The sequence below is a fragment of the Ahaetulla prasina genome, chromosome 2 (genome assembly GCF_028640845.1).
Source record: "Ahaetulla prasina isolate Xishuangbanna chromosome 2, ASM2864084v1, whole genome shotgun sequence".
NCBI lineage: Eukaryota > Metazoa > Chordata > Lepidosauria > Squamata > Colubridae > Ahaetulla > Ahaetulla prasina.
Window position 1 is genome coordinate 265,951,478 of NC_080540.1, and position 15,385 is coordinate 265,966,862.

General features: G+C 34.5%; 1 protein-coding gene across 1 annotated transcript in view; it reads left to right on the plus strand.

The window, feature by feature from the left end:
• The window catches only part of EDIL3 (EGF like repeats and discoidin domains 3), a 290,594-nt gene extending 275,451 nt beyond the window's left edge, over positions 1–15,143 (plus strand). The window contains exon 10 of the mRNA XM_058171246.1: positions 8,456–15,143. Coding sequence (XP_058027229.1) covers positions 8,456–8,605 — 150 coding nt within the window. The 3' untranslated portion in view covers positions 8,606–15,143. The remainder of the gene's footprint in view (positions 1–8,455) is intronic.
• Positions 15,144–15,385: the final 242 nt, after the last annotated feature.

A 15,385-nucleotide genomic window follows, 5' to 3' on the forward strand; every position in this document is an offset into this window, starting at 1 on the left:
TAAGGTAGGTAAAATGAGGACCCAGATTGTTGGGGGGGCGATAAGTTGACTTTGTAAAAATATACAAATAGAATGAGACTATTGCCTTATACACTGTAAGCCGCCCTGAGTCTTCGGAGAAGGGCGGGGTATAAATGTAAACAAACAAACAAACAAAAAATATTGCCGCCTACTCGCATATGGTGACTCAAGGAAGCTATACAAGAATATAAAAACAGCATATAAAAGAAATAAAAACAATAAAAAGAAAAATAATAATCCCCACCCCAATAGTATAATAATATTGTTAAAAAAAAACCCTCAATAAAGCAGTCTTAGTAAACTAGTACAGCATTGTTCCTTAATTCCACTCTACTATTAGAAGATTAAGGATGGGTAAATCAAGGGCTCATTCTTATTTCATCCATTTTGCTACAATAAATTTCCTCTGTAGTATTTTCAGATTTTTCAAATATATTGCCCAGAGGTTTGCTCTGTTGGAGATGATTCTAACTACTACAAAGAAGACAGTTTAATTGCATCCCACAGCTATTATTGAAAGATAAAGGGTGCATTTCAAACAACCTTATGCTAGGCAATTAAACAGACTGAGTTTCCTAAAATTTCCTTATAATTTGAATGGAGCCTGACTATTAAAGAAAATGTTATTTTTATTAAATTGTTTAAATACTTTTAAAATTCAGATTAAATCTTATCTTTTATTTTTAAATGATAAAGCCCAAAAAATAAGCCCAAATATATGGTTGCATTCTATAACATTCTTGCAGTCCTATAATACTACACTAGTTTATGATAAATGGGCTTTAATAGTCTGTGTTAATTCTTATTCTCAGCTGATGATAAGAATGCAGCCCCATATGCAAGGAAAGAAATTAAAATAAGTGAAACTTCAAAGTAGTTTGGAAAAAAGATATCAGGTTGTAATTTGTTTCCTTTTGATACTATTAAATAGATGTCACCAAGATAACAGAAAATAGTCTTGAGTCTCTGGTAAAGATTGTTATCAAAATACCTTGAGCATCTCATTGTTTTACAAGGGCACCTTGTTATTTGATAAATTAGGATGGACGGCTATGTCACTTTTGTTTTTGTTCTGTTTCTCATTTTCTTGATGGATAAGTTCATTTCAGCCTATTTCCATATCTGTCCCCCACCCCCCAATGACATAAATAGTTCATACATGAAATACATGTCTCTAAGTATGTATATTTTGATATATATTAATATGTACGTTTGTACTTTCTCCCCAAATATATCAATTTTGGTGTTCATACTTTTAATAAATACTTTTTGTGCACTAGCAAACTGCAAAGTAAAATTCTATAAATTGCAAGTTTCCAGGCAAGGGTTCTGGTTTACATAAAATTTGAAATTATACATCTTCATAAAAAATTCAGACCAAATGTTTATTTGTTTGTTTGTTTTTCACATTTCTAACTGTCTCCCTCAAAGAGGGATTTTTCCTCTCTAATTTTGAGAGCCAGTTTGGTTTAGTGATTCAGGCATCAAGCTAGAAACCAGGAGATTGTAAATTCTCAAGCTGGTTGGCTGATTTCAGATCAATTACTCTCATTTAGCCCAGCCCATCTCACAGGTTTTGTTGTGGAGAAAATAGGAGGGAGTAGTATTAACTGCCTTGAGTTATTTATTAAAATAATAAAGATAAGAAATAAATAAATAATAAATAAATTTTGGTTCATTAATTTCCAGTATAATTGTAATGCTTTAATTTATTTTGTTGTTCTACTACATTGTCCTCAGCTAGCATGAACTATTCACTTTAGATTATTCACCTTACGTTTTTATTAAATCATTCAAGAAAGATTGCTATGACAGATGCTAGGCCATGCTGTAATATTTAGCTATTTAAAAAAATCAAGTCTTTAGTTAATTCTACCATATAGAATTTTAAAATATTACTTTCCAGGCTGGATTAGAATAATAGCTTGCTATAATTCTAAATATGTTCCTAAAGATTATTTCATGTCCTTGTCCAATTAATTTTAATATATATATATATATATATTTCTAACGGCTGGCACAACACTGTGACAATATGTGAGAAACAAGGTCACCAGAGATTTTAAGCTGGAATTTTGATGTGTTGAGGGAGGACAAAGAGATGGAACAATTGACAGTCCACAAGAAATGAGTGACAATTTCTAATTGTATTATTTAATTTGCTAGTTTGACTCACTGGGAATAACTTGTGCTATTTTTCCAAGGACATTCTCTATTCTTGTCTCTCTTCTTTACAATTTTTTGGTTTTATTCTTTTTTATTTCCTGCAGCTTTGCCAGCATAAATTTTCTAATCTTTAAATCACTTGCATCCCATAATTTATCATTTTATTCATGATGAAATAGATGCATAATGGGGTAAATAAAAAAAGACTTAAGGCAGCCTGCAAAATTTAAAGTAACAATTCACAACCAAATTCAAAAAATATCAGTGCATTGGGAAAATACACAAACACCTATCATCAGTCAAGCAGAATTGCAAGACTGTTTCTGGCCTGTGTGAAAATCCAAGTTTAAAGCTTTCTTGAAGGATGGTATAATTGGTACCAAATAGATCTTAAAGAAAGAATTAAACAGTGACACGTAATGCACATGTCTAAAATATGTGAGCTTCTGCTTGCTTAAGCATCATTTCAAGAAAGCAGCCAAGCAGTATTTGGCTAAGGAATAATTGGTTCTTCCTACAGTCCATAATACCTGTATTAGCCATATCCAAATCCATAATGAGAAGGCATCTTCTTTCTCTTAGTCTTTCTCAACATCCAAGTCTCAAAACTGTACATTGCCTCCTGAAAGACCTTTAGCTATTACAATCTTTGCCCTTCAAGTTGAGTTTATCATCTATGCCTAATATTAATCCCATTACTATTCCAGCACATTGTCCATCTTTGTCTCTTTTTCAGCCAAAGAAGACAAACTCTGCTACTTTCACTTCTGCGCTCTCATCTATAACTTTATTAATCTTGCATCATGATGTTATTTTTCCTCTTCCTAATATGTAATAATAATCCATAATATTATTTTAGTTTTTCGCCTATTACTATTGGCACAATCTTCACTTTCTTTTGCCAGTCATGCTACTTCTATTTGCATATCTTTGTATTTTGTGATTATTTTGTTTTTTCTTTTCTATTCTGCTGTCTCCAGGTACTGATCTTTTTACTATTGGTTGGTCACATATTCACCATCACACACAATTGAACTTAGACTCGATTCCACATTTTTATCAACCTATCAAGTCCTTCCCAAGGATATAAGATAGCACTTGTTGTTTGACATTAAAAGTATTGCTGCACACTGTAAGACAATCCAAGTAAAGCAGTGGTAAAATCTGAACCAGTTTGCTACTGACTTACTGGCTGTGCATGAGTGCCGCACGCATACACATACACATAGTGTGTGCATACACACTATGCACCAAAAGGAGGCTTGGAAGGTTAGTAGAACAGCGAGGGGGGGATCAGCTGTGCCGCGCAATTTAGCTTCACTAGAAAGCAGGTTTTTCTGCTTTCTAGCAAAGCTAAACCCCGCGGCACAGCTGATAGTTGGAAATACTGGTTCACAGGAACAGGTAGCTTTTTTTAATTACTGGTTCACCCGAACCTATAGCTTTTCAAACTACCAGTTCAATCGAACCGGTAGCTAACTACCAGTTCGCCTGAACTAGTAGCTTTTTTTATCACTACCGGTTCACTCGAACCGGAGCAAACTGGTAGCATTTCACCCCTGACGTAAAGTTGCTTTTTGCAATGGACTCATGGTGATTTTGTCAACATCAATGTTGTTGAGTAATGCTCCAGATATTTTGGGATTACACCCAAGATGCTTATGCACAAAAATGTGAAATCACAGTTCTTTAGCTGATGTTGCACTTGATATGCATTCTTCCCCAAAACCTAGGATGTTGTGATGTATCAATATAGTATATGTGTGGATCTAAGCAGTGTAACTTTTTATAATTAGATAAATGAACATTTTGTCAATATGCAGATTTTCTAAGTGGCATCCAAGATTTTTTGTTGTGGCACCTAGTGTGCCAATAACCACTAGGACCACCACAGTCTTTTTATGCCATAATCTTTCAATTTCTTGAATTCTTTGTCTGCTATTCTGCTATATCCTGGCAACAACAATTATCCAGTCATTTCTTTTTAACCCCAGTTAAATCTGATACGTTATGAGCCAGATTTATCAGTTTAAATTCAGAATTCTTGCAATATTTTAAGATGCTCATTTTCAACAACTTTTAAACTCAATTTTATGTCACTGGTACATGACAATTTTTACAGATGTTCCAGTGAATAATTTTGGTGATTGTATTACGTCATTGTTTAAAAGATTGTGTAGCTCTTTTGCATGAGCTAAGATCTACAGTTTCTTCAGCCTCTTTGCACAATCTGCAGTATGAATCATCTGACAATTTTTGCATTCAGGCCTTGATTGCATTACTTTACATATCTTGTTCTTAAGCAGCCAAAATCAAGCCTTCCAATTTGTAATGTTCCAGGATGTAAGCCATTGTCACAATTTATCTTTCTCCACTGTCCCTTCAGTCTTTCATTGAAATTGACCATGTAATCCTTTTCCTTGCCAGCATTCTGTTCTTGTTTTCATTATATGGATGTTCATGTTTTGTTTCCTGCACTTTCCATAAGTTCCAATTTTTAACTTGCATCAATGCTTGTTCTTGGCTGCCTTTTATGTAATCAGCTTATGTGTGCTTTTCTTCTTTGATAGTTTGACCTGAAGTAAACCTCTTCCTCCATTTCTGAGGGGCACATGTAATATCACCAGGGGGATGTGATGCATTGTGAATAGTCATTAAATTTCTTGTCTACCACCATTTCTACGGTTTTGAGTGTGTTTGGTTCCAGATTGTTCTGGTCGCACCATGAGGCTAGTTGTTCAACTTCCCGTCTGTATGTGGATTCATCGTTGTCTCGAATGAGACCAATCACTGTTGTATCACCTGCAAACTTCGGTAGTTTAACAGTAGTTTTATTTTTATCTTTGGGGAAAATTTGGGGGATTCTTTTTTCTTTTTCCATTTGCTCATTGTTCCCAGAACTCCCCAGCTAATCTTTTGCACATATTAAGTATCTTAAGTTTGTTCTGTACAAATTTCTGTAAACTATTCTGATAAATAAACAAAATATTTATATTTTTTTAAAAAAACTTTGTGGTACACCTCAACTTTATAATTTTCTACATTTAACTCATATGTTTGACCCAATAATTGTTTGAAATCATCACAATTATTTTAAAATTTTCAATTTGCATCCTCTTTCACCTTTCAGGTTTGTTTGTTTTTTTAACAATTAATTTCCACTTTGTGGCTGATGCTTGTGTGATTACCCTTCTGCAATCATCTGGCAAGGAGGAAAAAGAATATACTTCCACACATTAGCTTATCCTACCTTAGCAAACAAAGCCTAAAATGTGACCTGTATATCATGTAGACATTTACATTTAATCAGTCTATTTTGCTGTTTGAAACGATTGCCTTGTTAGCATATATTTCTTTGGGATTGATGTCATTTCATTCATTAGCAACCTTTTTAGAGAAATCTGCAAGCTGCATGCCAGTGATAAAATACCATCTCAGTTTTCCAAAAGTGCACATAAACAATGTTTTTCCTATTGTCTGCTTGCAAAATTATGCCCTTTACTGAAGTATCATTCAAGGGTAATTAAATTATAAAAGTAGTAAAATGTTTCAGGGAGCTACAGACATTATATACCTATTCTATACTGCTGGAAGAACTGCCTCCTATCAATATCTCAATAAACACAATAAACTATATATCAATAAACACCTTTATTGTATTACATGCATCCAGAACCAAACTGAACAGCATATGCAGCTGGCAATTTGCATTAAAGTACCAGCCATCTACTCCAGAGAAAGCATTGCAAAAATAGATGTATATAAGAATTATCTGATACAAAAATCGCTATTGAATTCCGTGGGAATGATTCCTTCACCATAACCCCTTCCCCAAGCTCTAATGCAGGGTTATTTCTCACTCTGTTTCTCTTTCTCTCCCTCTCCCTCTCACCTTCTGTCATCCAGCAGCCACAAAGGCTGTTTTATAAAGCAATACTTTCTAGAAACCCAAACAAATTCACAATTAAAGCACCATTAGTTTCCTTCCTAGTCTCATAGATGGAAGTGTCCACAGGGTATGCAAAAAAAAAAGTCTAAAGAATGACCGGCTCTGTTTGTTTTTTATATTGCTTTGTTATCTCCCCCATATTATGGACCACACTTTCCAGAGTCTTCCTTGGTCCATTTCCATACTCCAACTTTTCTTTCTGGATAGCATTAATTTAGATTTTTTTTTAAAAAAAAAAAACTTCATCTGTTGTTCTTTCAGTCTCGCCATGCATTTAAGCATAATATGTAACTATCACTAGTTACTGAATATTTAGTGACGAATGTACATTACAATTCTTATGACCCAAGTTCCTACTTTCCCTATATGACCCTCATAATTTATTGTTTTGTATCTCTTCATGTACTCTTCATATTGAGTCTACAAGAGTCATTCAGATCTCTTGTATCCTTTCCCATGCCCTTATTTTCACAAACGTAACAGGTATGCCTTTTTATTTATTTCATTTCATTTGTTGATTCATATTTTTTAGCACTTATATTACAGATTGCAATCTTCTCTATGCCCTGCCTCCATTATGGTTTCAGTAAATTGAAGCTTTCAGTGATGTATTTAAATAAGACAGAGAGGTTGTACTCTGACTTCTCAGCTTTAGTTGCATTTCTGCCAAGTGCAACATTTGCTTCTAACAGTAAGAACACTGGTCAGTTTTGATATGTTTTCAAGAGTATTCTATAGTCCAAAACTCAATTTCAACCCCATGTGCAATTCTTTGTGAGCTATAGTTTAATCCCTAATCTAAAGATTGTTTTACAAGCCAACATATTTGCTGTATCCAACCAAATAGAAAGTAATTACAGTATATTAATACATTTATAACATCAATAATAGCATGCTATTAATCACAATATCAATACACCAAAGACTCCACAGTTTAAGCCCAAGCTACATTCATTTTCTTCCATTTGTACCACATATGGACATCAAACATTCTAGAACAGGAGTTTCCAACCTTGGTAACTTTAAGCCTGAAAAGCTTCAACTCCCAGAATTCCCCAGCCAGCTCTGCTGGCGGGGGAATTCTGGGAGTTGAAGTCTTTCAGGCTTAAAGTTGCCAAGGTTGGAGACCCCAGCTCTAGAAAGCATGCAAATGGGAGAAAGTTGCATGTAAACAAACCTCCAACAAGGAATAACTGATTGCCTATGATTGCCCACCAATATCAGAATAAAAATCCCACCTTCACTAGAATATTGCATGGAAAGCAATATACCACACTCACTTAGAACTGATGGTCAATGGTATAGTTAGGTAATGAAACCTCTGTAAGTAAAAAAACAAATTGAGAGGACCCACAAATAAAATATATCTAATAGTTCATAATACCATAAATATAATCATAGACTGGATTTTAAACAGTCTATGAGTATTTAGTGATGCTTTGAGCAACAAATTACTTTTAATAATAAAATGTAATGGTCTTTTATTTATTTGCACATAAGCTATTATAGATCTCAGAGAGCTATATCAGAGATCTTTGATCAGTTGATCAAAGTTGATGAGAGAAGGGTTTGTGATTATAGATACCTGTAAAACCACTCAGCATACTTTGTTAAGAATAAATCTTCCATAATTTAGAAGTATTTGGTCCCTAATAGATTGATATATTTATAAATCACAGTGTTTTTTATTTTCAATGAGTACAGTAGGTGAAGCTTCTCCCAGTAAGCCAAACATCTATTTAAAAACTAGAATAATTCCTTTCTAAGGTAATTTTCAGGGATGAAATGTTCTCAAGTCCGCTAACAGTTCGCTTCGCTACTGGTTCGCTTTGCATGAGCACTGCATACCAAACACGCACTTCGAATGCATGTGCATCACAGGTGCTACCACACAGCATTGAAAAGGGAGGATTAAGAAGCCTTTTCTAAGGTAAGTAGAACAGTGAGGGGAGAGAACAGCTGTGCCGTGCAATTTAGATTTGCTAGAAAGCAGGATTTCTTGCTTTCTAGCAAATATAAATCGCATGGCACAGCTGATCGTCGGAAATACCGGTTTGCCTGAATCTGTAGCATTTTTTTACTACCAATTCTCCTGAACTGGTAGCTTTTATTACTACCAGTTCAGACGAACCGGTAGCTTTTATTACTACCGGTTCAGACGAACCGGTAGCATTTCACCCCTGGTAATTTTCCTTTCATGTGACAAAACGTAACTTTCTTTACAAGGGCAGAAGGTATAACATCCATGAAGTGAACATTTTTATTTGTTTTGTGCACTACATATTTTTTTATAACTATATCTTGCTGGTTACCTTTCAGGTTTTCCAGGGAAACTTTGACAATGATACTCACAGAAAGAACGTTATTGATCCTCCAATCTATGCACGGCACATAAGGATCCTTCCCTGGTCATGGTATGGCAGAATCACTTTACGGTCAGAGCTTTTGGGCTGTACAGAAGAGGACTGATGCATAGATCTGCACTTAATAGCACAACTCTTGATATTTCTAAATATATATATATATATATAAAACTCCATAGAAGAAACTGCAAAACCTGTAGGAAGTTGAATGGGCTTTTCATGAATAAGTGCTCACTTTCTGGTAGGCTGTTCTCTTTTGTAAGGAAGTCTAAGCCTGCCCTTAAAATGGTCCGATTCTGATGCATATTCTTACCTCTTTTTCTTTTGTTCCCTTTTAAATCTGGTCCAATTATTTCTCTGTTTTACTGTGAAAGTTCAAGTTCTCTTCTGAGTTGTTCTCATTGGCTAAAATGTGATAAGAGATAAAACAAAAATACCATCATTTTTGCAAGGGAAATGAACATGGTTTTACAGAGTTCATTAATAATCTGAGAACAAGCTGATGGATGTCATTGTTTCCAAACCCATGCAGTCATTTTACTTACTTACAAGTGATACTGTGGCTTTAGCAATAAGTTTTTTCTCGGGAATGACTTCATTTGATTCTTTCCCTTGTGCCTATCATATACTGTCATGACAAATGATACTATTTTTGAAAACAAAAAGCTGTGGTATGCGGTCCTTCCGATGTCACATACTACATTTTGTAATTTCTTTTAAAAGAACTGAGTCCACGCACTTTAGATTTCGTTTCCAGTTGTTTTGCTTTTCACTGAGCACAATGGGAACATTTCATTACCTTTTACATTTAATCCTAGTAACTGCTACTGTTTATTTTCGGTGAGCAAAACTGAATTTTATAGGACAAAATCGGTCATTGTTATATTATGAAGTCTATGATTTTATAAATGAATTCAGCATACAGGTTTTTTTTTCCCCAAAACAATGCTGGGCTGACAAGAATATGGACCAAATCTGAAGCTGATTCTCAGTAAAAGAAAGTTGCATAAATAGCTTAATATAGCCTTCATGTGCTCCTGTCTTTTCTTCCTTCAGAGTTGGCTTGTTAATCTATGAAGGAGCTGCCCCCAATCCTTTGGGTCAATGGGCAAGGGAGTCAGTGTGGTAAAAAAAATATCTATCATTCATTCCAAAATGAACCAACGTATCTTAGTTCAGAAGTGCAAACTTGCTACAGCATTGTCCATAAACTACACTTCAGAGGTATAGATACACATGATGGGCGGGATGCTGCTATGATCTTTCAGTTATTGCAAAATTTAGCTATACAAAGTTATTTTGGGCACGCAAGTTTGATAATAAGCCAGGAACTGGCAAAGGTAGAAAGAAAAGCAGAACAGTTTTACTGAATGCAAACATCAGGCTTAATTTCAAATGGAGCATGTCTCTGGTTCTTAAGACTGTAAAGACACTGGTGGACTCAGGTACATAAAGCGCCTAATAACATCACAAAGTTAAAAGTGTAAATTCAATTCTTTTTAAAACAAGGAATATTTTTTCCCTACTAAAAGATGCTATGTGTGTAGAAATTAGGCCATTAAAAGACAGCTAACCAGCCCAAGACCCCTGTTACTGGAATTCAGCTTTCACTTACACTGTAACCCAGGACAACCATTCTGCCAGAGCTTTCTTAGAATATGGAAGAAATAAAGTAATTGGGAGAGGGTTAAGGTTTTCAAAGTGATGGTCTAGATCACAATAAAGGTTCTGGTTGTTATTGTAGCTCCTATGCCTCTCTGGGACATCTAAAATATCAGAGGTACTTATGTGACAAGAATTACCCATAATTCCAGGTCTCATGCACCTTGATTAAGGAACATTGCTTTCTGTGCCTTGGATATCCTATCTGAAAATATACAGCTAGGATTCAATGCACACCAATCAATGCTAGAGCACCATGTATCCCTAGTTTGTGCTCATCCTTAGCCAAACAAGAAATGAAATGCTGTTGCCATGGGAAAGAGGGTACCAAGATACTGTAAAAGGATGGCTGGAATGGCTTCTTGTTTCCACTTATGTCCATCCACAATGGCAATTATATATAGAAAAACAGTGAGAATTTGACAGATGACTCAATAAGTGGAATTTCTCATGCATATGAAACTCTAGTTTCATTCAGGGTTTCTGCTAAACAGTGATCCTGGCCACTATTGCAAAGCACTTTCATTTAAACAAGGTATTTGCTGAATGTACTTTTCTTACTTGAAACTCTATATCAATCACCATCTCCATTCTTATTTTCATAAAAAATATGTGGGATGGGATGGGTTTGTTTAAAAAAAAACTTCATTAAAATAGTTCACACTAAACATTTTTATTAAATTGCATTATTTCTTTTTTTTCTAAATCATGGCAATATACAGCAAGCATGGGTTCTACAACCTTGATATATATATATAAAAGAGCTACCCTATAACTGTAGATTATAATTAGAAAAAAGATTATAGCCAGCACTGGCTTCCTGCAGTGGAATGAATGGTGGGACAGATTATTCTTTTTGAAAACAAAATCCCTTTCCCCATGCAACCTGAAGTTTAGGGAATTGTCTAGAAGAGCACATCTGGGAATACATGGGAGCAAGGGAGGAGATAGTATAGCACAAGAAAATGTAATATTATATATATATCCCAAGTTCTTCACAGATTCTCGTATAGATTTGCTTCATGTGGTTTGGACTACATGAGTTTTTAATTTTCAGATGATATTTCTAAAAAATGTCATGCTAATAAAAAAGTGTACCCATAAAAAAAGAAGACTGCTGTCTAGACTTTTAAAAGATCCGAACTCACACATTTAATTTGTAAGGCTTAGACAAAGATACTTGGAGATGTTCAGTAAAGGAATCTAATCAAGGTAAAGCAAGTACCGGTATCTGTAAGGAATTCCAAGGTTCTGTGTATGTTTATGACTTTTGTATATGTGTGCGTATTTTAGTTGGATTTGTGCTGCATTACAATTTCACTAAAGTGTTACTGTCTTGTCCGTAACTGTGTTAACATTTCTTAACAATGTTATTTATGGAATTGTCTTTGATTGTAGTGAATAATTTTAAAGAGAAAGTCAGCTCTGATTGTATTAAGGTGCAAAAGTCTGATGGAATAAAGGTAGTACCAAGATGGCATTGAACTATATACAGCCCCTATTCTGCATTTTAGGCTCTTATGAAAATGCTATATAAGTCACAGCCAAGCAAACCTGTTCAATTCTAAATTTCCATTCTAGAAGTTAAAGCAACAGCAATAATCTGTAGCTTGCTGTTAGGTCTTTCCTTTTATAGTGAATCTATACTTTAAAGTAGAGACTAGCTAAAGAGTGCGACTGAGATGCATTTCTTCAGCCTTTGAAAGCCATAGGGGAAAGTAACAATTATATTGAAATGCCAATCAGAGGGAGACATTATATTTTAGATACCTTTAAAAATGGGATCTATGCCAGTGGGGGTAAATTAAATTCTATGGAAATGTGAGCCTATAATCAGTGCTTGCTGAGGCAAAAAAAAAAAAAAAAGATTAAATCCACCAAAAAGTGGATCAGTGAGTGGTTACGGAAGCTGCAAGAATGGGGCTGGGAATTTGCTTGTGGCAGGTTGCCTATCCTGGTTAGCAACCACATTCCTTCTTTCAGTGTTATTGGACCAAAGGTTGCACTTGTAGCCATTTGTTCATACGATGCAAAATAAAGTAATTCAGGTCTTGGCACTGAGAACAAATTCAGAACCCATACCCAGAAGTCTACATATGACTTGTCTTGAAATCAGGCAGAAAAAATCTGGATTAGCATCCGAAGCAGGTAGCTCTGCTATTTTGTGTGTATGTGTGTGTGTGTGTGCCAGGCACATAGCTATTGATTTATAAGAGAAATTGCGGAAATGTTCCTTTTTCGCATATGTAGATTCCAGATCAACATTCATATGAATACTAAGACTGCCTCTGATAGATCAGGGTAATAAACATATTTTTTACTCTGTAGTAGAGAGTCATATGTAGGAAATTGGCCTGGGTCTACAACATCCCTTCAATAAGGAATGTTTTCTATATTGAGTTTCAATATGACAAACTTCTGATGCTCCTAGCATCACTTCATTGCACTGATGAAATAGTTTGTGCTGCTAGTCATTATAGACATAAAATGTATTAGTGCTTTTTTTTTTAATGCAAGGAAGTGAATATTTAATTGGCTCACTATTAACATATGTATCATAATTTACAGTGCATAAAATGTCATATTCAAATGTAGTAATTGACATTCATTGTTCTTTTTGAAATGATTGTGTTCTTTACCTTTCTTATTTATTTCTGTAAACTACTTAATTATATGATTCTGAAAGTGTCTGTTTTTAGCAAATATAGGCACAATTTGTTGGAAACTAATTCTTGCAAGACCTACTTAAATGAATAACTGGATTACCTTGCTATAGCTGTATTTGTGTCCTAGTACAGCTGTAGAAAAACCTGATCATCTTCAGACTTATGTTAAATAGAAAATGGAAGCTTTCACTGATGCTAATGGAAGATTCCTTTGAAGTAAAACTGTCTGCTTCTCATGGGTAATTTTATTGGACCAGGGAAAGGAAGGAATTATTTTTAAATTCCCTTATCCCCCCATAATCCTGTTAATGCTACCTTACAACAGCTATTTATACAGAAAAAAATGTGTATAAAACTGTTACACTCGTATAATGAATATATTTAATTTGTCAGTCAATTAGACTTGCAAAGGATAAATTTCTCAGTGAATTGTGTTCTTTGGATCTTAAATAAGTTGACAACTAAATTGCACTTTTTAATTCCATGTGTCATTGTTTGAAATTTTCTACTGCTTTAGGATGTATTCTGTAGTAAGAATGAATGTGTACATCTATTCATAATTGTTCAGTAAATGACACGGGTGAAACAGCCATCACTGATCAAATACCTCCAAACAAGTCAATCCCATCAAATAGAAAGCTTTTTCATGCAGAAATTTCACACATTCAATTCCAAATCATCAGATTTTAATAACTGGGTACTTGAATAGTGTGTGATGTACATATGTGTTTAAGTCAGCCCTAGGTCTATAAATTGCATCTTATTAAAGAAAAATAATTCCATCATGAAGTTTTACATATATTACATTTGGCTGGCTGTGATTTACAATTTGTTTGTGCTAAGTCAGTTCAGTAGCCAGTATTACAGTCCAAGTTAAGTAGATGGTGAATGATAACTGGAGCTTTTGGCCTAAAATAAAGAGAGCAGATTCACAAAACTAACCAAACTAGCCTAACATCTATGTGCCTCACACAAAATGGTGAATTTAGAATTAAGTCATGCAATTACACTATATGTAGAGTGTTTTGTACAACCTTAGGCTTATGTGTATTTTTGAACATAAATTTGCTCTGTTCATGTGGCCTGTTTGCCCTTCTAGTATGATCATTCAGTATGAAAATATCATTAAATGTCTCATCAGTTTTAAGACACTCTGTGATTTATGTAAGTGCTCATCAAAATATTAGAACATAACAAACGTAAAAGGACAAGTATAGACTCTTTACATGGAATGAGGAAACTTATCTTTTTCAGGATTCAGTAATCAGGTCACAGGATTTTGTATAGATAAAATTTATATGCATATTCAGACCTTGGATAAATGAAGCTACGACTGCGGGATGGCATCTGATCCTCCCTCTAGTTCGTCACTGTGTTCCAGAATAGGGATCTCCAACTTTAAGACTTGTGGACCTCAACTCCCAGAATTCCTCAGCCAGCAAAGTTTTGCTGGTTGAGGAACTCTGGGAGTTGAAGTCTGCAAGTCTTAAAGTTGACAAGGTTGGAGACCCCTGTTCCAGAAAACATTCTGTCTGTGTATGTGGAAGCCTGAGACACTCTATTGTCCCACTTCACTTGTGATGCAGACAAAAGAGAGACATGTGAACTTGCCCACTTTCAATTTATGTTATCTGAAGCCAATGGAAATTTTCAAGAAGTTGGTTCAAATTAACAACTAAATTTGATTTAAAACCAACTAGTTGATTACTTTAGAATAGCATCTCCCAAGTCATTTCCTTTTGAGTGACTTCTAACTTAAAATCAAATGTTAAGAGGAGAGTAAACATTTGTTGGAACGATATAATAATTTTTTTTTAACTTTTGTATTATCTTCAACAGTAAAACAGAATATGAGATTTAATTTCCCCTCTATTTACCCTAAAATGATTTAGTTATTTATTTCTAGGCAGATTTCACCTTTCTATAGCCTTCCTAATTTGCTACTTTTATAGCCTGAGAATTAAAACATAATGCACAAGGCTTAGGATAATCTACTTAATTATATTAAGGGCTTGTCACAAAATCAACCACAATGAAAATATCCAGTTCAGATTTTTAGATTGACTTTCTCTTTTGGAATGAAGACATACAAATTCATGCAGTTTTGAAGACTAAGAATTCTAATGAGTGTACCTGTGCTATGCCACAAATTAAGAAATACAATTTTGAAAACTGGCTTCTTATGTGTCAGTAAGTACAGAACTCACTCAGATTCCTTGACAACCTGTGTAAAGTTCCAATGTATTTTGTATATACTTAAATTACGTAGAATGATGTTAAAGCAGTACAACCTTGTCTAGTCTTCAACCTTAACAATAAAACTTTTGAAAAATTAGCATGTTCTTGAAGTATTTTGAATGTATACACTGTACGCCCTGAAAAGTATACTTATGTGCAAGTATGAAAATTAAAAATGTGCAGCCATCTGACATTGGTGGGTGGGGATAAAATAATTAACAGTTCCACAAAAGGCTTTCTCAAGCTCAGTTCAAAAACCTATCCAATCAAGTGTGTTATTTGAAACAAAATTCAAGAAAAAGAGCTTCATTCTCTCACAG